This window comes from Erpetoichthys calabaricus, chromosome 5 (assembly GCF_900747795.2).
Source record: "Erpetoichthys calabaricus chromosome 5, fErpCal1.3, whole genome shotgun sequence".
Classification (NCBI taxonomy): Eukaryota; Metazoa; Chordata; class Cladistia; order Polypteriformes; family Polypteridae; genus Erpetoichthys; species Erpetoichthys calabaricus.
Window position 1 is genome coordinate 15,665,550 of NC_041398.2, and position 26,250 is coordinate 15,691,799.

Consider the following 26,250-nt stretch of genomic DNA (forward strand, 5'->3'; position numbering starts at 1 on the left):
AACTTAATGTCACAGCTGAAATCCTACTGTTTCCATAAGGCATGTCAGATATTAGAAGGAAGTTCAGCCAATGAGAAACAAAAATCCAAAGAATTAAGAGGGGGTCCCAAACTTTTTCATATGACTGTAAATAAAAACTCCTAAAACCCCACATTTTTATTTTTGCCTATCCATGACAACACGCCTAAACACACACATATTGAGATTGCAGTGAGAAACTATTTCCCCATGTCTGACTTTTTGTATTACTACATTTTTTATTCTCAGTGCTTACTTTCATGGAGCTGCTGAAGGTGATGCCTCAATGGCAGAGGAGCTGAATCACTTCTTTGCTCGCTTTGAGGTGGCTCTACCACAAGCAGCTGTTACACACACAGCAGTGGCAGCAGCAGCTCACAACAACATCACCCCCTCCCTTAGGGTGGAGGAACACCAGGTGAGACGCTCGTTCCAGGCTGTCAATCCTAGGAAGGCAGCAGGCCCCGACGGTGTCCCAGGACATGTGTTGAGGAGCTGGTTGGGTTCTTTACCTGTCCCAGGCCTCAGTTTCTCCCTGTCTGAAATCTTCCATCTTACTCCCTTTAGCAAAAAAGTCACCCATAACCTGCCTGAATGACCATCGGGCAGTTGCGCTCACCCCGGTGTTGATGAAGTGTTTTGAGAGACTGGTCCGGAGTCATATCATGTCCTTCATTCCTCCCACCTTTGATGCACACCACTTTGCTTACAGGGCTATCAGGTCTACTGAGGACACTGTTGCTGCTGCTCTCCATGCTACCCTGTCCCATCTGGAGCACCAGGGGAGCTACGCATGTCTCCTCTTTATTGATTTTAGCTCTGCTTTTAACACCATCCTCCCTCACAGATTTGTGTGCAAGCTGCTAGCCCTGGGATTCCCGTATTCCACCTGTCTATGGATTAGATAGATAGATAGATAGATAGATAGATAGATAGATAGATAGATAGATAGATAGATAGATAGATAGATAGATAGATAGATAGATAGATAGATAGATAGATAGAAGAGAAAGGCACTATATGATAGATAGATAGATAGATAGATAGATAGATAGATAGATAGATAGATAGATAGATAGATAGATAGATAGATAGATAGATAGATAGATAGATAGATAGGTGAAAGGCACTACATTATAGATAGATAGATAGATAGATAGATAGATAGATAGATAGATAGATAGATAGATAGATAGATAGATAGATAGATAGATAGATAGATAGATAGATACTTTATTAATCCCAAGGGGAAATTCAAATACTCCAGCAGCACCTTACTGATACAAAAAACAATATTAAAGAGTGATAATAATGCAGGTAAAAACAGACAATAACTTTGTATAATGTTAACGTTTACCCCCCCGGGTGGAATTGAAGAGTCGCATAGTGTGAGGGAGGAACGATCTCCTCAGTCTGTCAGTGGAGCAGGACGGTGACAGCAGTCTGTCTCTGAAGCTGCTCCTCTGTCTGGAGATGATCCTGTTTAGTGGATGCGGTGGATTCTCCATAATTAACAGGAGTCTGCTCAGCGCCCGTCATTCTGCCATGGATGTCAAACTGTCCAGCTCCATGCCAACAATAGAGCCTGTCTTCCTCACCAGTTTGTCCAGGCGTGAGGCGTCTTTCTTCTTAATGCTGCCTCCCCAGCACACCACCACGTAAAAGAGGGCACTCGCCACAACCGTCTGATAGAACATCTGCAGCATCTTATTGCAGATGTTGGACGCCAGCCTTCTAAGGAAGTATAACCGACTCTGTCCTTTCTTACACAGAGCATCAGTATTGGTGATTCTTGTGGTCTTCCTGACAGACCACACACAAAGGGTTAGGGTGGGCAGTCACATCTCCTCGGCCATCAGCATCAGCAGCGGCTCTCCTCAGGTGTGTGAGCTGAGCCCCCCGCTCTCCACACTGAACACACATGACTGCACCCCTGACCCACCACAGCAACACCATCGTCAAACTTGCAGACAACACCACTGTGGTGGGGCTCATCTCTGGGGAGGATGAGTCTGCCTACAGGGACCAAGTGGAGCGGCTGACAGCGTGGTGCACTGACCACAACCTGCTCCTGAACACAATTAAGACCAAGGAGCTCGTTGTGGACTTCAGGAAAAAGAAAATGAACATGAAACCGCTCTACATCGGAGGGGAGTGTGTGGAGAGGGGATTATAGACTTCCGCTTCCTGGGAGTCCACATCATGGAAGACCTGTCCTGGGGCAGAGCTGGCGAAGAAGGCTCAGCTGAGACTTGATTTCCAGGTTGTCCTCAGGAAGAATAACATCCCCCCAAAACTGCTGGTGTCCTTCTAATCGCTGCTCTATCGGGAGTATCCTGTGCTGATTGCCTCGGCGTGGGGTTTTCCAGCTGCACAACAGCGCAGAGGAGAACACTTCAGCGGATCGTAAAGATGGCCCAGGAGATCATCGGCTGTTCTTTACCATCTCTGGATGAACTGCACAGCTCTCACTGCCTCAGGAAAGTGGAAAACATCTTGAAAGACTCCTCACACCCTCCTCATAACATGTTTCAAAGACAGAGGAGCATCAAAACAAAGACTAATAGACTGAATAGCAGTTTCTACCCTGTTGGTATTAGGGCACTGAATGCCACCTCCTCACCTCCAATGGAGCAGTGCAACAGATGCCACCTTGTGCAACAGTGTTCATGTGCAATTAAGGTCTTATGTTGAATGTTTGTGTTCCACCTCATTTCTTCTTATCCATTCCTATCCTTTTGTAATTATATTTATTTATATTTGGACACCGCAGGGACTGCACCTAATTTCGTTGTATTTGTTACGACAATAAAGATGTTCTGATTCTGATATTCAATAAAATGAACAAAACATAAGAATATAAACCAAAAAATGGATCCTTATTTCATTTTTATTGAAGAAAACTGTACAATATTTAACATACAATGTGATTGCCCCCCTGGACTCAATACCTGTTCCCCCAGCTCTCCCAGTTCCACCCACATCCCAGTGTTCCTTGCCCATATCACTTAGTGTCTCACCATGCAGTGCCCCACTCATCCTTACAGAAAAGAGACAACACAGGGGCATTTTGGGAGTTTTCTATCATGAAATACTCACTTTGGGTTTTGTCACATCATCTTACTTGGGATTAGGTTGGCTATTCCAACATTCTAACTTTGTTTTTCTTCCTCTCTAAGTGTGTAGTTTGGATTATCGTATTGATACATAACCCAGCTGCACTGTTCAGGACTTGATGGCCTGAATTCATCCTCAATAGTCCTCTGACACACAAGTGTTGCCAACTCCTCCAGATCTCTTATCTAAAAGTAACAAAATAATTTGACAGCTGCATTGTGATTCTTACTATGCAATGCATGTTAGCAGACTGTTTGTTGGGACAAAGGTTGCCATTTTGGGCTGAAGTATACTTTTTCAGACCCCCTTAGTATTATCCAAGCACACGGACACAAATGTAAGATTGTCCAGAGTAAATTATAAAGCATCATCTTTTTTTTTCCCCTTGTACTATATGATATTGTCAATTCTGACTGTGCTAATTTGTGGGAATCGTTTACCACATTCTATAATGAAGCTTTTCTTCACTGTGATCTCTTGTATGCTTCAGAAACCACTGCGGTCAGAAAATCACTTGACACATTTAGAATGGAAATACAGATTATCATCAGCATAGATTCTTGTGTGGCTCCGATGGCCATTTGTTTATGAGTGTTGATTGTCATATTCAGGACTGTCATGGGGAATCTCTTCAAGACTGGTTTCTATACAAAGGATTATGTTTTGTTTATAGTCTGGACAAGAATTAATGTCATATGTGCACACCACCACAATGTCTGCGTTTGATTCTTCTCTCTAGTGTCAATGTTGGAGTGGTAGTTAAGGCTGCTTCTTTGTGAAAATCGTTTACCAGATTCAAGACAGCAAATATCGCTTCTGTCCAATATGAATTTGTGTGCTGCCTAAGACCACCACAGTCAAAGAATTATTGTCACACTCAGAATAAGAACATGGCCTTTCTACAGTATGAACCTGCATGTGCGTTTGGAGACTGCAAGGATTAGCACATTATCTGCCACATTCTAAACAGCAATATGTTTTTTTTTTTCTCTAGTGTGAAACCGTGTGTGGCTCTGAAGAGCACTAGTATTAGTGAATCGTTTACTGCATACAGAACAGCAATATGGCTTTGCTGTAGTGTGAATTCGAGTGTGTTGCCGAAGATTGCCAATGTCATTGAATCGTTTACCACATTCAGAACACACATAGGGCTTTTCTCCAGTGTGAATGCGTGTGTGCCTCTGAAGTGTGCTAGCATGAGAGAATCTTTTGCCGCACTCTGAACAACAGTGAGGTTTCTCTCCAGTGTGAATTCTGATGTGACTCTGTAGGCCACTTTCTCGTATGAATCGTTTGCCACATTCATTGCAACCATAAGGCTTCTCTCCACTGTGAATTCTCAAGTGGATATGAAAAGTACTTAAAACGGAGAATCCTTTACCACATTCAGAACAGCTATATGGCTTTGTTGTAGTGTGAATTCGTACATGCTGCCGGAGATTGCGACTGTCAGGGAATCCTTTACCACATTCAGAACAGACATACGGCTTTTCTCCAGTGTGAATTTGTGTGTGCCTCTGAAGATTGCGACTGTCAGTGAATCCTTTACCGCACTGAGAACAGACATGTGGCTTTTCTCTAGTGTGAATGCGTATATGCCTCAGAAGTGTGCTACCATGAGAGAATCGTTTGCCACATTCTGAACAGCAGTGAGGTTTCACTCCAGTGTGAATTCTGATGTGGCTCCGTAGGCCGCTTCCTCGTATGAACCGTTTGCCACATTCACTGCAACAATAAGGCTTCTCTCCACTGTGAATTCTCAAGTGGATATGAAAAGTATTTAAAACTGAGAATTCTTTACCACATTCAGGACAGCAATAAGGTTTTTCTCCAGTGTGAATTTTTATATGATTTTGAAGACTGCTGTTATCTGAAAATCTTTTGCCACATTCGGCACAGCCAAATGGCTTCTCTCCAGTATGAACGCGTGTGTGCCGCTGAAGAGCACTGTTACGGGGGAATCGTTTGCCACACTCTGGGCAGCAGTGGGGCTTTTCTCCAGTGTGAATTTTTTTATGCCTGTGTAGACTGTTTCTGTGTGAAAACACTTTACCACATTCAGAGCAGGCATGCAGCTTTTGAACTGTATGGATCAATTTATCTTTACAGTCAGAGTTGTTTGTAAATGTTTTTCCATTCTTCTCGTTGGCATGCAGGGCTTCTTGGTGCGCATTATGTACTGCTTGCTGGTCACTGTTGATGGCTTCTGTCTGTGTCAGTTTGGCAGCAGGAAGAGAACTGCAAGGTAAAGAGGCTGCTATCAAATTCTCGGATCCTGTTGATGATTTCTTCATCTCCTGCTCCTGTTTCTGTTGCAGGCTGCAATGATGTGTTTTCTGACCAAATGAAGATGGGGAGAAGCTGCTGGTCTCCTGGAAATCTGAAATACAAACAGTTCATTTTTTTTTATACATATTATATTTGTCCTACTGGTTTAGTGCTGCTGCCTCACCCCCCAGTTCCATTTCTGCTCTGTCCCCTGTCATTGTGGACTTTGCCTGCCTGTTCACCTCTTTTCTGTCAAGTTCTTCCATCTTCCTCTCATATCCCACAGATGTGTCGGCTGTGCTAATCACCATCGGGTATGACTGAGTGTGGATGTGTGTGCGCCAGTTGCCTTACAGTGGACTGGCATCCATTCTCAGGGTTATGTCTGCCTGTGACCCCAGATTAAGACAATGGATGAATGGGATCTAATGAACTGTGTCTGCCATGAGCATTCAGCTAAACTCAAGTTTAAGCTCCTCCATGTCCTCTGGTCACTATTACACCCTCACTATTTGATATGTCTGCTGGACTCTGTAAGCTTCATCCTCTTGTTGATCCTCCTGATCTTTTACAGGACCCTGCAGTGGACATCTCATCTTCAGTGATGGACTCCGTGCTAGAGCTACATCTTTTTCCACCATTACCTCAGAAGGGATGGGTGAACAGACAATCTACAGTAATAGTCTTCTATTCTTTTTGTTGATTTCATAAACTGTACATGTTTTAAAAACCTATCAAAGTAAAAAATAAGTATAGCTATACATTGTCTTACATTAGTAAGGCCCAGTGGTTAGCACATACACTTAAGGCTCCAGCTCAGTGCTTTGTGAACTAACCATACAGGGGCGCGGGAGGGGTTGGGTGATGGGGGGGTCAGCTGACCAACAACAACTGGAATATGTCAGGTCAGTTTGGCTGGCTCTGCTGTCTCAGGGTTCAAACTCTGTCCGTATGGACTTCACATGTTCTCTGTATGTCTGCACAAGTCATCCCCAGGAGACACAGGTTCTTGTTTTACATTCTCAGAAAATGTGCAGGTCAGGTGGACTGAGTTCTCTAAACTGAGCATCAGTGAGGATGAAGGGGCCTGAGATGGACTCAACTGGACTGCTGCCCAACTATAAGCCTGCAGTCTGATGCTGCTGGTCCTATGGAAGATAAGAATCATACCTTAGTATGTATTACGCATAAAATAGATGAGCTCAGATGAGAATCAAACAAAACATATGCTTAAGCAATTGATTAATAAAAGGCACATGCCCATATTTTTCATTAGAATGAAGGTCAGGAGAAACCACCGATATTTAATGAATCAAGGGGCCAGGTGGCTGGAGTGTGACGATGCGGGTTCGACTCCATGCTCCCATCTTCTGTCCGGGAACCCTTGAACCCTGCACCATCGGAAATGTTACCGATGAGCTCGCAGTGAGGCACAATGATGGAGCAAGGGGATGGTGTGCAAAAGTGCCAAGTGCTTTTATTTAAAACAACAATCAAAAACAATATTCAAATTAAACAAAGGGCAGTGCTTATCAAAAAGTCTTCATTAAATAAATAATCCATAAAACAAAAGTGAAAAGTGGAGGTTAAAATCCATCAGCAGCTGATCTTCTCTCCACGCGACTGGTCTGGAGGCCTCCCGATCCCTGGCTTCGGTCGTGCACTCAACCCAGACCGAGACTTGGTTTCCTTGACGACCAGGACGCTCACATCAAGGACTTCACCCACCAAAGCCTCCCGTCTCCCGCCGCCTTCACGGCCTTCAACTGATCACTCCAGCTCCTTCTTGGGGCTCACCTTCTAGCTGCCTACCTGCGAGCCTGCACGCGCTTGCTCGCTCACTCCGGCTCTCTCGCCACACTGCTTCCAGCTCTCCAGCAACCTCCGTCTTCCTTTTTAGCCGACTCACGCTTCAATTTATTAAGAGGACGTGGCAGTTGTGGCAAATCAGCAGCCCCGAGAACAATCACGGATGCGGACGGTTTCTCACCTATGCACTTAGGTGAGAAACGCCCACATCACGAATCATCCCGGGAGCTGCTTCAGCCACACAACCACCACGCCCCCTCAGTAAGCCATGAGGGCGGTAATTATTTATTTTAAAACTGGCCTTAGAACGGGAGCTGTGGACCCGCTATACCACAGGGAGATGATGGATGAAGGACAGCTCGAGGCCAGGAGAGGAAAACACAGAGATGGTCAAAAGGTAAGGGGGGCAGACAAACAGCAGATATTGGTGGCTACTGAAAATAACGGGTGCAGTTAGGGAGTCAGGGTAGGCACAAATGAGCTGCTTACAGGCGCGGTCGGGAAGATGAGAAACGATTCTATAAACTGGAACTTTCTGCCAGTTCGGGGCTCAACTCATTTGAGATGGGTCAACCTTGTTTCTTATTGCAATAAAACGAATCTCTCTGTTTGCCTATCCTACGACTCTTAGAGACTTCTTTCAAAGCGAGGATCTCCAGGGGAACCTCGTGCCACTACAGTCCTCCTCCATGTGTGTCCCTGAGTTGAATTAATGGTGCTTGAGAAAATTATGGGACGTTAGATATGTTCCATACTCTTAAGGTGTATACTGAACTATTGAACTTTCATTACATATTCTACATATATATCTTATATATAAGCATCTAGGGTGGCACGGTGGCGCAGTGGTAGCAGTGCTGCCTCGCAGTTAGGAGACCCGGGTTCTCCCAGGGGTCCTCCATGCGTGGGTTTCCTCCCACAGTCCAAAGACATGCAGGTTAGGTGGATTGGCGATTCGAAATTGGCCTTAGTGTGTGTGTGTGTGTGTGTGTGTGTGTGTGCACGCCCTACCCAGGGTTTGTTTCCTGCCTTGTGCCCTGTGTTGGCTGGGATTGGCTCCAGCAGACCCCAGTGACCCTGTGTTTGGATTTAGTGGGTTGCATAAACGTCTATGCATGGAAGTGTGTGTGTGTGTGTGTGTGTGTGTGTCTGTCCAGAAGTGCGAGGCTACAGCATGAAATTCAAAGAAAGCGACTCTGTCACCAAAGTGAAACCTCCGAGGAGAGAGAAACTCCATTAACCGCTAATACACAAGCGAGGTGAGCACATCGGTAAAACGAAACCTCCGAGGACAGAGAAAGTCACTCAGCCGCTGATAGACAATGGAGAGGACCACATTGGCAAAACGAAACCAGCAAGTAAAGAGAACCTCGCTTAAAACGAAATCTCCGAGGAGAGAGAAAGTCGCTTAGCCACTGACAGACAAGGGGGGCTGGGAGGGGGGGGTTATTGGTGAGGACATCAGCAAAATGAAACCGATGACTAAAGAGAACCTCACTTAGCCACTAATGCACAACTAATGCAATTGACTGATTGAAGTGCCAGAATACATGATTTCTAGAAACCCGGCTTTTTACAGCACAGTTAGTCTTCTACAGTTAGGTCCATAAATATTTGGACAGAGACAACTTTTTTGTTCTGTACATTACCACAATGAATTTTAAATGAAACAACTCCGATGCAGTTGAAGTGCAGACTTTCAGCTTTAATTCAGTGCGGTGAACAAAACGATTGCATAAAAATGTGAGGCAACTAAAGCATTTTTTGAACACAATCCCTTCATTTCAGGGGCTCAAAAGTAATTGGACAAATGAAATAACTGGAAATCAAATGTTCATTTCTAATACTTGGTTGAAAACCCTTTGCTGGCAATGACAGCCTGAAGTCTTGAACTCCTGGACATCACCAGATGTTGGGTTTCCTCCTTTTTAATGCTCTGCCAGGCCTTTCAGTTGCTGTTTGTTTGTGGGCCTTTCTGTCTGAAGTTTAGTCTTCAACAAGTGAAATGCCTGCTCAGTTGGGTTAAGATCATTTGACTGACTTGGCCATTCCAGAATGTTCCACTTCTTTGCTTTAATAAACTCCTGGGTTGCTTTGGCTGTATGTTTTGGGTCATTGTCCATCTGTATCATGAATCAATTTGACTGCGTTTAGCTGGATTTGAGCAGACAGTATGTCTCTGAACACCTCAGAATTCATTCGGCTGCTTCTGTGCTGTGTCACATCATCAATAAACACGAGTGTACCAGTGCCACTGGCAGCCATGGACACACAAGCCATCACACTGTCTCCACTGTGTTTTACAGATGATGTGGTATGCTTTGGATAATGAGCTGTTCCACGCCTTCTCCATACTTTTTTCTTGCCATCATTCTGGTAGAGGTTGATGTTGGTTTCATCTGTCCAAGGAATGTTTTTCCAGAACTGTGCTGGCTTTTTTAGATGTTCTTTAGCAAAGTCCAATCTAGCCTTTCTATTCTTGAGGCTTATGAGTGGCTTGCACCTTGCAGTGCACCCTCTGTATTTACTTTCATGCAGTCTTCTCTTTATGGTAGACTTGGATATCGATACGCCGACCCCCTGGAGAGTGTTGTTCACTTGGTTGGCTGTTGTGAAGGGGTTTCTCTTCACCATGGAAATGATTCTGTGATCATCCACCACTGTTGTCTTCCATGGACGTCCAGGTCTTTTTGCGTTGCTGAGTTCACCAGTGCTTGCTTTCTTTCTCAGGATGGACCAAACTGTAGATTTTGCCACTCATAATATTGTAGCCATTTCTCGAATGGGTTTTTTTCTGTTTTCACAGCTTAAGGATGGCTTCTTTCACCTGCATGGAGAGCTCCTTTGACCACATGTTGTCTGTTCACAGCAAAATCTTCCACATGCAAGCACCACACCTCAAATCAACTCCAGGCCTTTTATCTGCTTCATTGATAATGACATAATGACAGACTTGACCACACCTGCCCATGAAATAGCCAAAGAGTCAAATGTCCAATTACTTTTGAGCTCCTGAAATGAAGGGAGTGTGTTATAAAAATACTTTAGTTGCCTCACATTTTTATGCAATCGTTTTTTTCACCCCACTGAATTAAAGCTGAAAGTCTGCACTTCAACTGCATCGGAGTTGTTTCATTTCCAATTCATTGTGGTGATGTACAGAACCAAAATTAGAAAAAAGTTGTCTCTGTCCAAATATTTATGGACCTAACTGTATATAAACGTCTACACGTGGAAGTGTGTCTGTCTGTCTGTCCGGCCTGGAAGTGCGACGCTACAGCATGCAGCTCAAAGAAAGTGACACTGTCGCCAAAGTGAAACTTCCGAGGAGAGAGAACCTCGCTTAGCTGCTAATACACAACTGATGCAACTGATTGATTGATTGAAGTGCTAGAATCCATGATTTCTAGTAGCCCAGCGTTTTACAGCTCGAGCTTACTCAGCTAGTGTTATATATAATTATCAGTGTGAGGACTGTACTGTGACCTGAGCAAAATATGGACATATTTACAAATTTTAGGTCTCCATATTCAGAGTAAACACCAGTCTGTGTGAGGATGTGTGTCTCAGGACATGATCACCACAAACAAATCACTCAATCTGAATGAAACTTGGCACATGATTAGGAAAGGGGCAGAAGCCTTTTAACCAAAACGACTCCAGCAGATTTAGCTGATTATGCCTTTTTTTTGTTTATTTCTATACCTGTCCCCTAACTATAGTACAGTTGACAGAATACACATTTTTAAGAAAATATGATTCTTTAATTTCAATTAAAAAAAAAAGGAAACAACTGCGGTTTCATTCCTACTATGAGAGCTCTATGTGTGAAAATCGCTTGGTGGACACTTTCAGCTATTCTGAGTTTGCCAGCTATCGGCAGTTGCAATTCATGCTTTTTCACTTACTAAAAGAGCAAGATGAGCACTTGCAGAATAAATAAGTGCTACCAGTTTCACTTTCTTGTATATATTTGGTTCCATTACTTACTTATTCCAACACTCCCAGGTGGCTTCTGCTCTTCTTCTCTCCCGCATCCTTCATTGGCTTTCTTCTCCAACTCAGAAAACTCCGATTTCGGCTCCATTGAATTTTGCTGGGTAGTGGCCAGTTGTTCCGTATTAGTAGCCCAATGCTGTAAAATGGATCGAGATCCTACAGAAAACTCTTGCTTGACATCACTTCCCATTTCGAGGTGCTGCAGTTCAAGACTCCCTGAGAAATCTCCAGAATCCTCAGCTTTAATTTCACCCGTCTCCGCGTTGCACTCCTCGTCCTTAAAAACGGAAATCTTTCCTTCACAAGTTTCCCCCTTCGAACACAAATCATCTGGCGAGCCCCAATCGCTGTCCTCTTGTTTAATGGGTGCCATTCTTTGATTCGTGCCGTTATCGGAGGCCATCATCTGTGTAAAACTCTTCTCTTCCCCCAAGTGAATGCTCTTCTTCTCCAAGATACACTAATTAATGGCCTACCCAGAGGCCGTTAGACACCTCACTGCATTGGCCAGGTAATCTGGGGAGGAGGCTCTTTGTTACCTGTCAAAAATAAAAGTGACAAAATGACTTCATAGAGTCAGTAAAAAAACACAAGCATATCATGTCAAAGGTAACTTCCAGTTTTTAAACACACACAGAGAAAACCACCAGCTACATTTTTATGATGGTCCTAAAACCCTGTGAACCTTCCATGATATCCTAAGATCACCTCAGTACAGGAGTGAAAATGGACTTAGCAGGAAGACCAAGTTCAACTGACTGAGACAAAGCAAAGACACAGGGAAAAGTGGGGAAAGTATTATTTTTAAAAAATAGGCTTTTTTTATTTTTAATCATTTCATTCTGGTAGCACTCAAGTCTAGTAAATATATAACAGAAACAAAACCAAAGTCTGAATTTGACTTTAACTGTGCAGACCACCAGGGGGCACACCAGTTACCCCAACACACACAGACATGGGACAAAAAGGCAAGCACACACTTTTATTTTTGTCTTTTTTTCCCTCATGGGAAACGCTTTCCCTGTTTCCCACCTGCACAGCACAGTTAAGCACAGCCATGGTACAATTCTCTCTTCCTTTTTCCTTTGCTTCTTTCTCGCTCTTTTCCTCCACTCCCTCTGGCAAGCTTTGTCTTCTTCTCCCCCCAAAGCTCTGGCTCCCGGAGTAATGGCTGCTGGATCCTTTTCTAAGGCACCAGAAAGTGCTCCAGGTACTCGTTGACCTACTTCCTTCCGGCAACATCCAACCCCCCAATCAGAACCTCTCCATGCAGACCAGGATTAAGCTAGTCAGGTACCCCTGGTTCTGTGCTCCCTAACCTGTTTGGTAAAATCCCACAAAAGTGAGCAGAAAGAATGTAACAGGAGAGGAAAAGGAAAACGCAAAGAACAGCGACATCCCAAATGAAACTGAACCACAGAAAGTGTTGAGCTCAAACATGAACTAAACATGAGGGACTCCACTTTGCAAGCTCTGTAATGGCCACACAATTCAAAGACACTCAAAGGATGAAGAACAGGACAGCGTGACACAAAGGACAAATGAATACCACAGAAGTCTTTTTATAACAACTTGTCTCAAGATCCAGGACTTTAATGACCCTCTTGGGCACGGCCATCAGCAGGGTGTCTGTCTGCGGAGAGAGCGTCGACCTCATCGAGAGGCTTACTGACCTCAGCAGTGACATTCATGTGACTCTGGTGACTCTTCCTATGAAATCAGTAGATGGATTGGGAGAACATACGGGGGTCATGGAAAGGAGTGTGTGGCGCTCCTGATATCTGCAACAGGACGAAGGTCCAAGTCTTTAGAGTCCTGGTGCTCCCTGTTTGGAAGACATGGACGCAAACATCCAGTGACCTGAGATGAACACTGAACTTCTTCATGTGTGTCTCTTCAGAGAGTCCTTGGGTCCCACTGGTTTGACTTTGTGTCGCTCACGGACTCCCGAATGAGGCACATTACCTGCATTGTGAGGGAGCATCAGTTATGGCACTACGGCCATGTGGCATGATTACCCGAGGGTGATCCCACTTGCAGGATCCTCATTGTTGAGGGCTCCAGTGGTTGGACCAAGTCAAGGAGATGCCCATGTTATGCCTGGCTGCGGCAGATAGAGGGTCATTTCTGGAGGGTAGGACTAGACCATGTGTCTGCCTAGGGTTTCAACCAGGATCCCAAGCTGTTTCGTCATGTAGTGGGTGTGGCAACATGCTATATCAGTGCGTGCCCCCCAAGCTGACCAATTTGACCATCTAGTCCAAACATTCTCAAGCAATTTTTCTCCTGTGCCCCCATCCCCAATTTGTAACATGAAGGCCATTACTTGGAATCCCCCCCCCCATTACACATTTCTTCTTTTACCAACTGATTGTCTATAAAGTTATCAAAGCCATGTTTGCAAATACCGTATATATACTTGCAGATAAGTTCTCCCGTAGATAAGTCGTGACTTGATTTTATCATATAACTAGCAAAATACCCGCACTTATATATATACAGTGGAACCTCTAGATACGAGTTTAATTCGTTCCAGCACTGAGCTTGTATAGCGAATTTTTTGTATCTAGAACAAACTTCCCCATTGAAAAATAATGGAAATCCAGTTAATCCGTTCCGCACCCCAAAAATATTAACATAAAAATCAATTTTCCTAACAAATAACACTGATAAATAATATATACTGTAGTCTACCTTTAATAAATAACACTGGTAAATAATATAACTGATTATTAAAAGAATCAAAACAGGTGTCCAAAGTGCAGTAGAGCATTCAATAAATCTTTAAATAAATAATCCTTAAAACAGTTGTGAAGTGCAGGTTTAAAATACACAAGAATAACAATCCTTTAACACGAGGTTAAAATGTCAAAAGGATGCAGTCTTTAAAAAACAGACGACAATCCCCGGTGCTTCTTCTCTGTTAGCATCAGCGCCTCACCTGCTTCTCCCATGCAGGCTCTGCAACAGGCGAGACACTCTTAATGCAGCTGACCTTCTCTAAACCGTCCTGCTTCAGCTGTTTGGCTCGCCTGTACAGCTACACGTGAGCCTGCACTCGCTCGCTCTACTGCACCGACTTCCTACTGCTGCTGTTTCCTGCCTCCTTCGTTCTCTCTCCTCTCTTTTCTTTTACTTCTTCTCCCCCTTAACCGTCTCGCGCTTCTCTATGTATGCGGGGAGGACATGGTAGCTGCAGCCCATCAGCCACAGGAACAATCATGGATGTGGGCAGTTTCCCACCTGTGCACTTAGGTGAGAAACGCAGACACCACAGATCGCCCTGCGGCTCGCAACTGCTACCACGCCCCCTCACTAAGCCGCAAGCTATACCCACAGCCTGGCTTGTGGCTCGTTACGCGAGCCAATGCTCGTGTTTAGATATGACTTTTTCGCTCATACTTTCCTCGTATCTTGAATTTCTCGTATACAGAGGTTATCGTATCTCAAGGCTCCACTGTGTGTGTATACATATATATATATATAACAATTGTTATAGTTCTCTTTGTATACCACGTTGTCAGTTCAGCACTCCGGTTGTAATATGACCAAGCTGTGCAAGCACACTTTTGAGAATGCAACATATAGTTGTACAGGAGAAAAGCAATCTTGCCTCAAATCAATGACAACCTTTTGTAGGTCTATGAACTTAATTTAAAGTTTAGGTTTAGGTTTAAAGTTAGGTTTATTTAATGTTAGCTAAGACCCGGCACTTCAAAGTTTCTCGCTACAGCAATTTTAACTCCGTTACAAAGTCATCCAAAGTCTCATTTATACCTCGTGTCTTCTCATTAAACTTGTATCTCACGAATATGGTATTGCAAACGGCAGTGGGAGTGTTTCTATAAACTTAATTTAAACTTATGGTTTACACCGTGCTTCGCTTCTTATTGTTTCGCTGCCTTCTCAACTGTGTAATGAATGTTTTCTTCAGCGCTCTTTGTGGCTCTTCCTTGTTTTGTACGTACTGCATTCACAGTCAGTTCACGTGATTACGTGGGAGGCGTGATGACGCGATACGCAACTCCACCTCCAACGGCCAGCGAGCTGCAGTCCATTACAGTATATGGACAAAAAAGAGGTTCCAGTTATGACCGTTACGCTTTGAATTTCGAAATGAAACCTGCCTAACTTTTGTAAGTAAGCTGTAAGGAATGAGCCTGCCAAATTTCAGCCTTCCACCTACACGGGAAGTTGGAGAATTAGTGATGAGTGAGTCAGTCAGTGAGTCAGTGAGGGCTTTGCCTTTTATTAGTATAGGAGATTTCCGGTACTTTATAATGCCAGAAGTAGAAGTCAAATGCAGAAAGCTCAAGCTATTGGTCCAAGAGATTATGATATGCTAACGCCCACCTGAGAGAGTAACCACAGAGCACACGGCCTTTTAATTCTATGTGGGTGTGGCAATGTGATCTATCAGCGTGTGCTCCTAACCCCTCTCTGTGTCTCTCTAATGTGCCTATGTGACCACACGGTAATACTTAAACTATTCTGACTGCACTGTTTTGTGTTTTTTGTATCTCACAACCTCATACACCATACATATCGTAAGAGCATCCCTCATCTATGATGGAGCGTTCAATCAGAAGAAAATATGAAACAGTCATTGAAGTAGCAAAAGAAATTGGTAACTACACTGCTGCAACAAAATTTGATGTGTCTGAGAAACTGATGTGAGATTAGAGGAGGCAAGAAGATGTAAAAAAAAAAAAAAAAAAAAATGTGTCGCATTTTTGAACGGGCGTATAAGTTGGAGTCGGATTTTATGATCAATTTTTCGGGTTTCAAGACCCGACTTACACGTGAGTATATATGGTATGCCGTTTTGTTTGATGTACCGTATCTCACAAAGGTGAGTACACCCCTCAAATTTGTGTAAATATTTTATTCGGTCTTTTCATGGGACAACACTGAAGATGTGACACTTTGCTCCAATGTCCAGTAGTCCGTGTCCAGCTTGTATCACAGTGTGAATTTGCTGTCCCCTCAGAATAACTCAACACACAGCCATTAATGTCTAACAACAAAAGTGAGTGCACCCCTAAGTGAGAAATTTCCAAATTGTGCCCAATTCGCCATTTTCCCTCCCCGGTGTCATGTGACTCGTTGGTGTTACCAGGTCTCAGGTGTGTTACATTTGCTGTTATCGCTCTCACACTCTCTCATACTGGTCACTGGAATTTCAACATGGCACCTCATGGCAAAGATCTCTCTGAGGATCTGAAAACAAGAATTGTTGCTCCACATAAAGATGGCCAAGGCGATAAGAAGATTGGCAACACCCTGAAACTGAGCTGCAGCACGGTGGCCAAGACCACACAGTGACAGGTTTAACAGGACAGGTTCCACTCAGAGCAGGCCTCGCCATGTTCGACCAAAGAAGTTGAGTGCCCGTGCTCAGCGTCATATCCAGAGGTGGTCTTTTGAAAACAGATGTATGAGTGCTGCCAGCATTGCTGCAGAGGGGGGTCAGCCTGGCAGTGCTCAGACCATACGCCCGCCACACACGGCATCACATTGGTCTGCATGGCTGTCGTGAAGAAGGAAGCCTCTTCTAAAGATGATGGACAAGAAAGACAAGCAGACTAAGGACATGGATTACTGGAACATGTGCTGTGGTCTGATGAGACCAAGATCAACTTCTTTGGTTCAGATGGTGTCAAGCGTGTGTGCATGAGTGCAATGGGTAGTGACAGTTCATTAATGGCACCATGGATGCCAACATGTCCTGTGAAATACTGAAGCACAGCATGATCCCCTCCCTTCGTAAACACGATAATGACCCCAAACACTCCTTCAAGACAACCACTGTCTTGCTAAAGAAACTGAGGGTAAAGGTGCTGGACTGGCCAAGCATGTCTCCAGACCTAAACCCTACTGAGCATCTGTGGGGAAGGTGGAGGAGCACAAGGTCTCTACCATCCACCAGCTCCGTGATGTCGTCATGGAGGAGTGGAAGATGTTTCCAGTGGCAACCTGTGACGCTTGTGTGAACTCCATGGCCAAGAGAGTTAAGGCAGTGCTGGAAAATAATGGTGGGCACACAAAATATGGACACATTGGGCACAATTTGGACATTTCTCACTTAGGGGTGCAATCGTTTTTGTTGTTAGACATTCATGGCTGTGTGTGGAGTTATTTTGAGGGGACAGCAAATTTAAACAAGCTGTACATGGACTAATGGACATTGGAACAAAGGGTCAGATCTTCAGTGTTGTCCCATGAAAAGATAGAATATAATATTTACAAAAATGTGAGGGGTGTACTCACTTTGGTGAGATACAGTATGTTCAGCTAATAGAGTACAGTTTTCACTGCACTAGACTCGTTTAAGTCAACTGGCCTTCCCTCAAAGTGTCTCGGGTCACCCAGCCAGATCATCAGAAAGGAGATGTCTACTCAAACTTTTCACACACTGCAAAATTTTGGTCATTGCAATGGCCGCCAGATTAACAAGACTCTTGGCAGTTTTCTGAGGGTTTGCACATGGCTGTTCTGTTGTACTTTATTAGAAATTAGCCACAGTAGCTTATGAAGACAGGCAATAGAACAATTTTGGAAATATTTGCAATCGCTCACCCTACTCTTGTACCTTCAGCGCCTTTCATCGGTATCTGCGTGTGCGTCTGAACCTCTCCTCTCTCGAGCTCATCCTTGTGACGCCTGCTTCTCAGACTCTGTCATTATCTCCGAGGCGCCCTCATCACCTCCTGCCTGCTTTCACTCTTTTTTGTTGAGGGACACGGAGGGTGTTTGGAGAGCCTCCCCTGCTGTATCTAATCCTCGTGAGACACTCACAGTGAGGAATTCTGATTCCTGGATAAGAGCTCACCTTCAGTAAGTGAGCGTGTGACACCAAGTGGCAAATGCCACCTTCACGTTTGAGCTTTTCTCTTTGCCTTACGCTTATCATCATCATCAGCACCATCACCTGGTGCAAACCTCATCGCTCAGTTAGATTTGTTACATGAACATGACATGGAATTTATTTAAAACATAAGCCATTTTTCCCGTTTTGATTACTGTGTACATAAAAGCCCTGCATGAATGAGAATCAACAGGCGGAAACACCACTAATTGCACAAAATGGAAGACAAAAGCTGATCCGGCGGCCCTCACTCCAGTTATCACAAAGCATTTCAAAACAACTGGTCGGACGACACATCACTGTGGATCCACACCAGTACGCGTACGGAACAAACTGGTCCACCTGCCATCTTCACAGCCTTGCCTGCTGCACGTTTCCCATCTTATGTGGATGCTCTTTGCAGACTTCAGCTCAGCTCCTAACACAGTCATCCCAAATAAGATGGGTTCACAAAACTCGCTGGTTTAGGACATTCACAATCTGTCTGCCACTGGATCAAAGACTTGCCGACTAACTGCCCTCAGGTGGTTAGATTAGGCCTCTACTTCTCCTCCATACTCAACACCAGAGCCTCCGCAAGGCTGTGTGCTGAGCCCTCTTCTTATAAGCGTGCTATACAGTGCATCCGGAAAGTATTCAGAGCGCATCACTTTTTCCCCATTTTGTTATATTACAGCCTTATTCCAAAATGGATTCAATTAATTTTTTCCTCAGAATTCTACACACAACACCCCATAATGACAACGTGAAAAAAGTTTACTTGAGGTTTTTGCAAATTTATTAAAAAATAAAACAATTGAGAAAGCCCATGTCCATAAGTATTCACAGCCTTTGCCATGAAGCTCCAAATTGAGCTCAGGTGCCTCCTGTTTCCCCTGATCATCCTTGAGATGTTTCTGCAGCTTCATTGGAGTCCACCTGTGGTAAATTCAGTTGACTGGACATGATTTGGAAAGGCACACACCTGTCTATATAAGGTCCCACAGTTGACAGTTCATGTCAGAGCACAAACCAAGCATGAAGTCAAAGGAATTTTCTGTAGACCTCCGAGACAGGATTGTCTCGAGGCACAAATCTGGGGAAGGTTACAGAAAAATTTCTGCTGCTTTGAAGGTCCCAATGAGCACAGTGGCCTCCATCATCCATAAGTGTAAGAAGTTCGAAACCACCAGGACTCTTCCTAGAGCTGGCCGGCCATCTAAACTGAGTGATCGGGGGAGAAGGGCCTTAGTCAGGGAGGTGACCAAGAACCCAATGGTCACTCTGTCAGAGCTCCAGAGGTCCTCTGTGGAGAGAGGAGAACCTTCCAGAAGGACAACCATCTCTGCAGCAATCCACCAATCAGGCCTGTATGGTAGAGTGGCCAGACGGAAGCCACTCCTTAGTAAAAGGCACATGGCAGCCCACCTGGAGTTTGCCAAAAGGCACCTGAAGGACTCTCAGACCATGAGAAAGAAAATTCTCTGGTCTGATGAGACAAAGATTGAACTCTTTGGTGTTAATACCAGGTGTCACATTTGGAGGAAACCAGGCACCGCTCATCACCAGGCCAATACCATCCCTACAGTGAAGCATGGTGGTGGCAGCATCATGCTGTGGGGATGTTTTTCAGCGGCAGGGACTGGGAGACTAGTCAGGATAAAGGGAAAGATGACTGCAGCAATGTACAGAGACATCCTGGATGAAAACCTGCTCCAGAGCGCTCTTGACCTCAGACTGGGGCGACGGTTCATCTTTCAGCAGGACAACGACCCTAAGCACACAGCCAAGATATCAAAGGAGTGGCTTCAGGACAACTCTGTGAATGTCCTTGAGTGGCCCAGCCAGAGCCCAGACTTGAATCTGATTGAACATCTCTGGAGAGATCTTAAAATGGCTGTGCACCGACGCTTCCCATCCAACCTGATGGAGCTTGAGAGGTGCTGCAAAGAGGAATGGGCGAAACTGGCCAAGGATAGGTGTGCCAAGCTTGTGGCATCATATTCAACAAGACTTGAGGCTGTAATTGCTGCCAAAGGTGCATCGACAAAGTATTGAGCAAAGGCTGTGAATACTTATGTACATGGGATTTCTCAATTTTTTTATTTTTAATAAATTTGCAAAAATCTCAAGTAAACTTTTTTCACGTTGTCATTATGGGGTGTTGTGTGTAGAATTCTGAGGAAAAAAATGAATTTAATCCATTTTGGAATAAGGCTGTAACATAACAAAATGTGGAAAAAGTGATGCGCTGTGAATACTTTCCAGAGGCACTGTATCTATGACTGTGTACCCTCTCATTCCACCAACACCCTCAGTAAGTTCACGGATGACCTGACAGGACCAGGCAGGCAGTGTGATGTCGTGGTTAAGGCTTTGGACTTCCAACCCTGAGGTTGTGGGTTCAGATCCTGCTATTGACACCACCGTGTGACTCTGAACAAGTCATTTCACCTACTTGAGCTCCAATTGGAAAACCAAAAGAAATGGAACCAGTTGTGCAGGCTCTTTTATAGGCATGGAGCTGGACAGTTTAACATCTGTGGTGGAGCGACGGGCGCTGAGCAGACTCCTGTCAATCATGGCGAATCCACTGCATCCACTGAACAGGATCATCTCCAGACAGAGGAGCAGCTTCAACGACAGACTGCTGTCACCGTCCTGCTCCACTGACAGACTGAGGAGATCGTTCCTCCACCACACTATGCGACTCTTCAATTCCACCCGGGGGGGTAAACATTAACATTATACAAAGTTATTGTCTGTTATACCTGCATTGTTATCACTCTTTAATTTAATATTGTTTTTTGTATCAGTAAGGTGCTGCTGGAGTATGGGAATTTCCCCTTGGGATTAATAAACTATCTATCTATTGGATAAAGGTGTCAGCCAAATATATAAAAATGACTGTAATTGGACTGTAATAGGGATGAGGTCCAAACTCTGACTGCATGGTGCACTGAGAACAACCTCGGCCTGAACTCTACCAAAAACAAAAGAACTTGTAATAGACTTCCAGAGTCACAACACAAACCACAACCCGATATATATTGATGGAGATTGTGTGGAAAGAGTTCTTGCCTTCAAGTTTCTGGGTAACACACACGATGCAGAAGATGTCTCCTGGTCCAGGAACCCCACAGCGACAGTCCAGAATCTTCTACTAACTGAGGTCCTCAGAACAAAACAACCCGCTGGCGTCCTTTTACCGCTGCTCCACAGAGACTCTGCTGTCGTGCTGCATGTCAACATGGTTTGCCAGCAGCTCATTGAGCCCTGCAGTGGATCACAAACTCTGCCCAGAAAATGTTTGGCTGCACCACATCATCACATCTCTTTGGAGGAACCCTTTCAGCTCTCGCTGCCTCGACAAAGCAGCCGACGTCATGAAAGAAGAGCCTCCCCACCCTGGACATCACCCGTTTGAGTCGATGCCCTCTGGTGGGCTGTTCAGGTCCATCCAATGGCAGACGAACAGATTGAAGGACATTTTGTACCCCCAGAGCCGTACGAGAACTGAAAACTGCTAAACGCTTCCATCCATCCATCCATTATCCAACCCGCTATATCCTAACTACAGGGTCATGTTGATCTGCTGGAGCCAATCCCAGCCAACATAGGGCGCAAGGCAGGAAACAAACCCCAGGCAGGGTGCCAGTCCACCGCAAGACACACACACACACACCTAAACACCAAGCACACACACTAGGGACAATTTAGGATCACCAATGCACCTCACCTGCATGTCTTTGGACTGTGGGAGGAAACCGGAGTACCTGGGGGAAACACACACAGACATGGGGAGAACATGCAAACTCCATGCAGGGAGGACCCAGGAAGCGAACCCAGGCCTCGTTACTGTGAGGTAGAAGCACAACCTTCTGCGCCACCCTGCCACCCATATTTTTTTTTTTATTTTCATTTTGTGTGGAAACCCCTTTTTGTGGACCCTGGTTCAGCTACACCACTTGTAGTTTTACACCATACGGTTCATGGCAAAACTTCTGTTGTGCCCTCACCTTCCCTTGAGGCCCTAAGCCTAATGCACCTCACCTGCATGTCTTTGGACTGTGAGAGGAAACCCACGCAGACATGGGGAGAACATGCAAACTCCACACAGGGAGGTGAACCCAAGTCTCCTTACTGCGAGGCAGCAGCGCTACCACTGTGCCACCCTAAACACTTCGACTGATTGACAATGGCCAACATAGCAGCAGTCGCTCTTGCACTACAAGGACTTCTTTGCAAATTATATTATTTATCTATTGCTATTATTGCACTCAATTCATATGTGCATTATACCCAAGTGCAATATTTAGTTACTCTTATTAGATAGTATTATATTGTAGGTAGTTAGGGATAGCACATTGTTGCCCCCACCACACGATGGACCACCAGGATTGGGACCCAAGTGCGGCGGGTGACACCGTATTATAAAATTTAAATCATGCCCATTATGTGTGAATGCACCTTTAGGGTTGCTGCAGTTTCATTGTACTAAGTGCAATGACAGTAATAAAGGAATCGGAATCAAGTGACAGGTGCAACTGAAACCCGGCCCGCTGTCACAGCAGAAATCAACATCTCTCATTAAAGTAAGAAACTCATCGATAAAACCCTTTTGGGTCATAATCAGGCAGGTGGAAAGCGTGTCCATCTGCGTCATTTATTGCACCCGCAGCACCGAGCCGAGGAGGGAGCATCCATGACAGCAGTCTGACAGATCGGTTACCATTTCTTCACTCTATGGTTGCTGTTATGAATCTAAATAAGTGAAAGTGCTTTCTGGAACCTTCACACGGATGGGTCATCTGGGAACCAGCAATGATTCCTCTATGGCAGGGGTGGCGAACTCCAGGCCTGGAGGGCCGCAGTGGCTACAGGTTTTCCTTCTCACCCTATTCCTAATCAATGACCAGTTTTCACTGCTAATTAACTCCTTTTACATTCCATTTTCATAGCCCTGTTAGAAGAGTTCTGCCCTCTGAATTGATTCCTTTCTTCACTAAATGACAGCCAAGCAGAAATGAGATAGATAGATAGATAGATAGATAGATAGATAGATAGATAGATAGATAGATAGATAGATAGATAGATAGATAGATAGATAGAAGGGCACTATATGATTGATAGATAGATATGAAAAGCACTATATGATAGATAGATAGATAGATAAGACTCTATCATATAGTGCTTTTCATATCTATCTATCAATCATATAGTGCCCTTCTTCTATCTATCTATCTATCTAAGACTCTATTATATAGTGCCTTTCACCTATCTATCTATCTATTATATAGTGCCTTTCACCTATCTATCTATCTATCTATTATATAGTGCCTTATCTATCTATCTATCTATCTATCTATCTAATAGATAGATAGATAGATAGATAGATAGATAAAGACTCTATCATATAGTGCTTTTCATATCTATCTATCAATCATATAGTGCCTTTCACCTATCTATCTATCTATCTATCTATCTATTATATAGTGCCTTTCACCTATCTATCTATCTATTATATAGTGCCTTTCACCTATCTATCTATCTATTATATAGTGCCTTTCACCTATCTATCTATCTATCTATTAGATAGATAGATAGATAGATAAGACTCTATCATATAGTGCCTTTCACCTATCTATCTATCTATTATATAGTGCCTTTCACCTATCTATCTATCTATTATATAGTGCCTTTCACCTATCTATCTATCTATCTATCTATCTATTATATAGTGCCTTTCACCTATCTATCTATTATATAGTGCCTTTCACCTATCTATCTATCTATCTATCTATCTATTAGATAGTGCCTTATCTATCTATCTATCTATCTATCTATCATATAGTGCAGGGGTGGGCAGATTCAGTCCTGGAGGGCCGCAGTGGCTACAGGTTTTTGTTCCAACCCAGTTGCTTAATTAAAAACCAATCCTTGTCAATTATTTAATTGCATGGCTTGCTAGTTGCTTTAACTCTGCCATGTCAGGTCATTCTCATATCCTAGATTTATTTTCCTTTCTAAGGATATCATCCAAATGATTTAAAGTCTAAAACAGATGAGTAATTCTCAGTGCTTCACTTTTTTCTTTTCACTCTCCTTCCAAGTATTTAATTAAACCAAATAGTGCATGATAAATACACACAGGTGTAAATGAAAACAAGCTAAATGGAGTAATGCTGGTCTCTTTTGTCATTTGCATGGTATTGCTAATTAGGAGCAATTAAAAACCAAGAATACAGCTGTTTACTGTAAGACTAAAATAAGCAATAAGGGTTCAAAATCTTAATGAGCGAGACAACTAAAGTGAAGCTGAAGTGTTACTTGAGCAATAAGGGCTTCTTATTAAGCAACTGGGTTGGAGCAAAAACCTGCAGCCACTGCGGCCCTCCAGGACTGAATCTGCCCACCCCTGATATAGTGCCTTTCACCTGTCTATCTATCTATCTATCTATCAGATAGTGCCTTTCACCTATCTATCTATTATATAGTTCCTTATCTATCTGATAGATAGATAGATAGATAGATAGATAGATAGATAGATAGGACAGACAGACAATACTTTATTAATCCCAAGGGGAAATTCACATTGCTGATATTAGTTGTTACTGAACCGATTGATGTTGACGACGGCAGATGTAATGGTTCAGAAACTTTAAATTATATGCGTAAATTCTTGATACCGCTTTATGTGAATTAGAGCGTCACTTTCCATCTAACAATCTTCTCGTGATCTCAGCAATAGATTCTTTCGTACCAAGCAGTGAAAAGTTCCTAGACGTTGAGAATTTGACTCCTCTGGCACAGCAATACAAGACAAACGCCACCGATTTAGACATTGAAATAAAACAACTACAGCGTTTAGTTGCGCTAAAAGGAGGAGAGTTGTGAATTTGTAGCCACTTTTTTGCTGGACGTGTTGCAAATTCGTTGAAAAATATGAAGACGCTTTCTATGAAACAAAACGACTACCGCGTGTACGATACCAGTGACATCTTCGGAGACGGACAGACCATTCAGCAAACTTACGTTGATCAAAATGGTCAACGATGACAGACGCGCACTTGTCAAATATTGCAGTAATTTCCATGCATGCTGAGAGGGCCAAGAAATTTGATTTCGATCGTGTGATTGACAAATGCATTCAAATATTTCCTAATTTTCGCATTATGCTAAAATGAACATACATCTGCGGACTACTGGATTAGTATGAATAGTCAAGAATTTGTTAGCTTGCTGTATTGGTCTGCTGAAATAGCAAACCATGCACGATGCATTCCGTTTCAGTTTTTACATTTATTACTTTGTTCTATGTTTGCTTCATTGCTTGGGACCTGCCGAGGACCTGCTGATTTGAAGTGACTGGCGCCGCCATTCCATCCTCTATTCCCGAGAAATCGAGCTATGAAACCCATCGAGTCAGACTGCACGTCCAAGGCGTCATTATTGTTTCCTTTTTTTAGTGCGCCTTAACCAACCCGACCCTGTCCGTACGCCATTCCCTCGTAATGAAAACGCTAGTCCTTGTGAAACATGGAGTCTCGGATTTGTGTGAATTTCTCCGCACAATACATTCGGACTGAACGACGAGCACAGACGAGACGATACGAGCGGCTTACACCGCGGCCTGGGGAGACTCGGGCGGTGTTCTGCTGAACCACGCAACCTATGGAAATGTGATTCTACGCATGCGCATTATGTTTATTCGAAAACGGTCAATAAATAAAAGTTGCTTAAGTAAATTTAATTAAAACAGACCCTACTAAAATTATTATTTGCCTTTTAAGCCATTAGGAGCAAACGTATCCAATGCCTCAATCCAATGCATTTCCAATTTTAATCTGTTTGTTGTCCAGCATTGTTGTGATTGTAAGCCGAAATGATTGGTATGTGCAACCATAGGGAAAAAAAATGGCTGATGGTGATTAATACCATCAAAATGTTATGTTCATTTCATCGTTTTCAGTTTTAAACGTTTGAAAATGTGCACGTGTATCTTATTTTCAGTAAGGCGGTATAAATCGGCGTGAACGGAAACGGGAAAGTCGGAGTGTGCGGGGGAGGGAGGGCTGGCTATCATCTCTAAAGCGGACGGGAGGTCTGACTTGCGCAGACTATCGCTGCTCTCTCTTTCAATCAGCTTCTTACTTTCTTCTTTTTTCTATCCCTTCCTCCCGATTACATCG

At 43.8% G+C, this 26,250-nt stretch overlaps 1 protein-coding gene across 1 annotated transcript in view; it reads right to left on the minus strand.

Annotated features, from left to right (window-relative positions):
* The window catches only part of LOC114641590 (zinc finger protein 850-like), a 74,109-nt gene that overhangs the window by 47,613 nt on the left and 246 nt on the right, over positions 1-26,250 (minus strand). Inside the window, exons 2-3 of the mRNA XM_028790625.2 lie at positions 11,203-11,750; positions 4,104-5,515 (exon numbers count right to left, since the gene is read on the minus strand). Coding sequence (XP_028646458.2) covers positions 4,104-5,515; positions 11,203-11,617 — 1,827 coding nt within the window. The 5' untranslated portion in view covers positions 11,618-11,750. The remainder of the gene's footprint in view (positions 1-4,103; positions 5,516-11,202; positions 11,751-26,250) is intronic.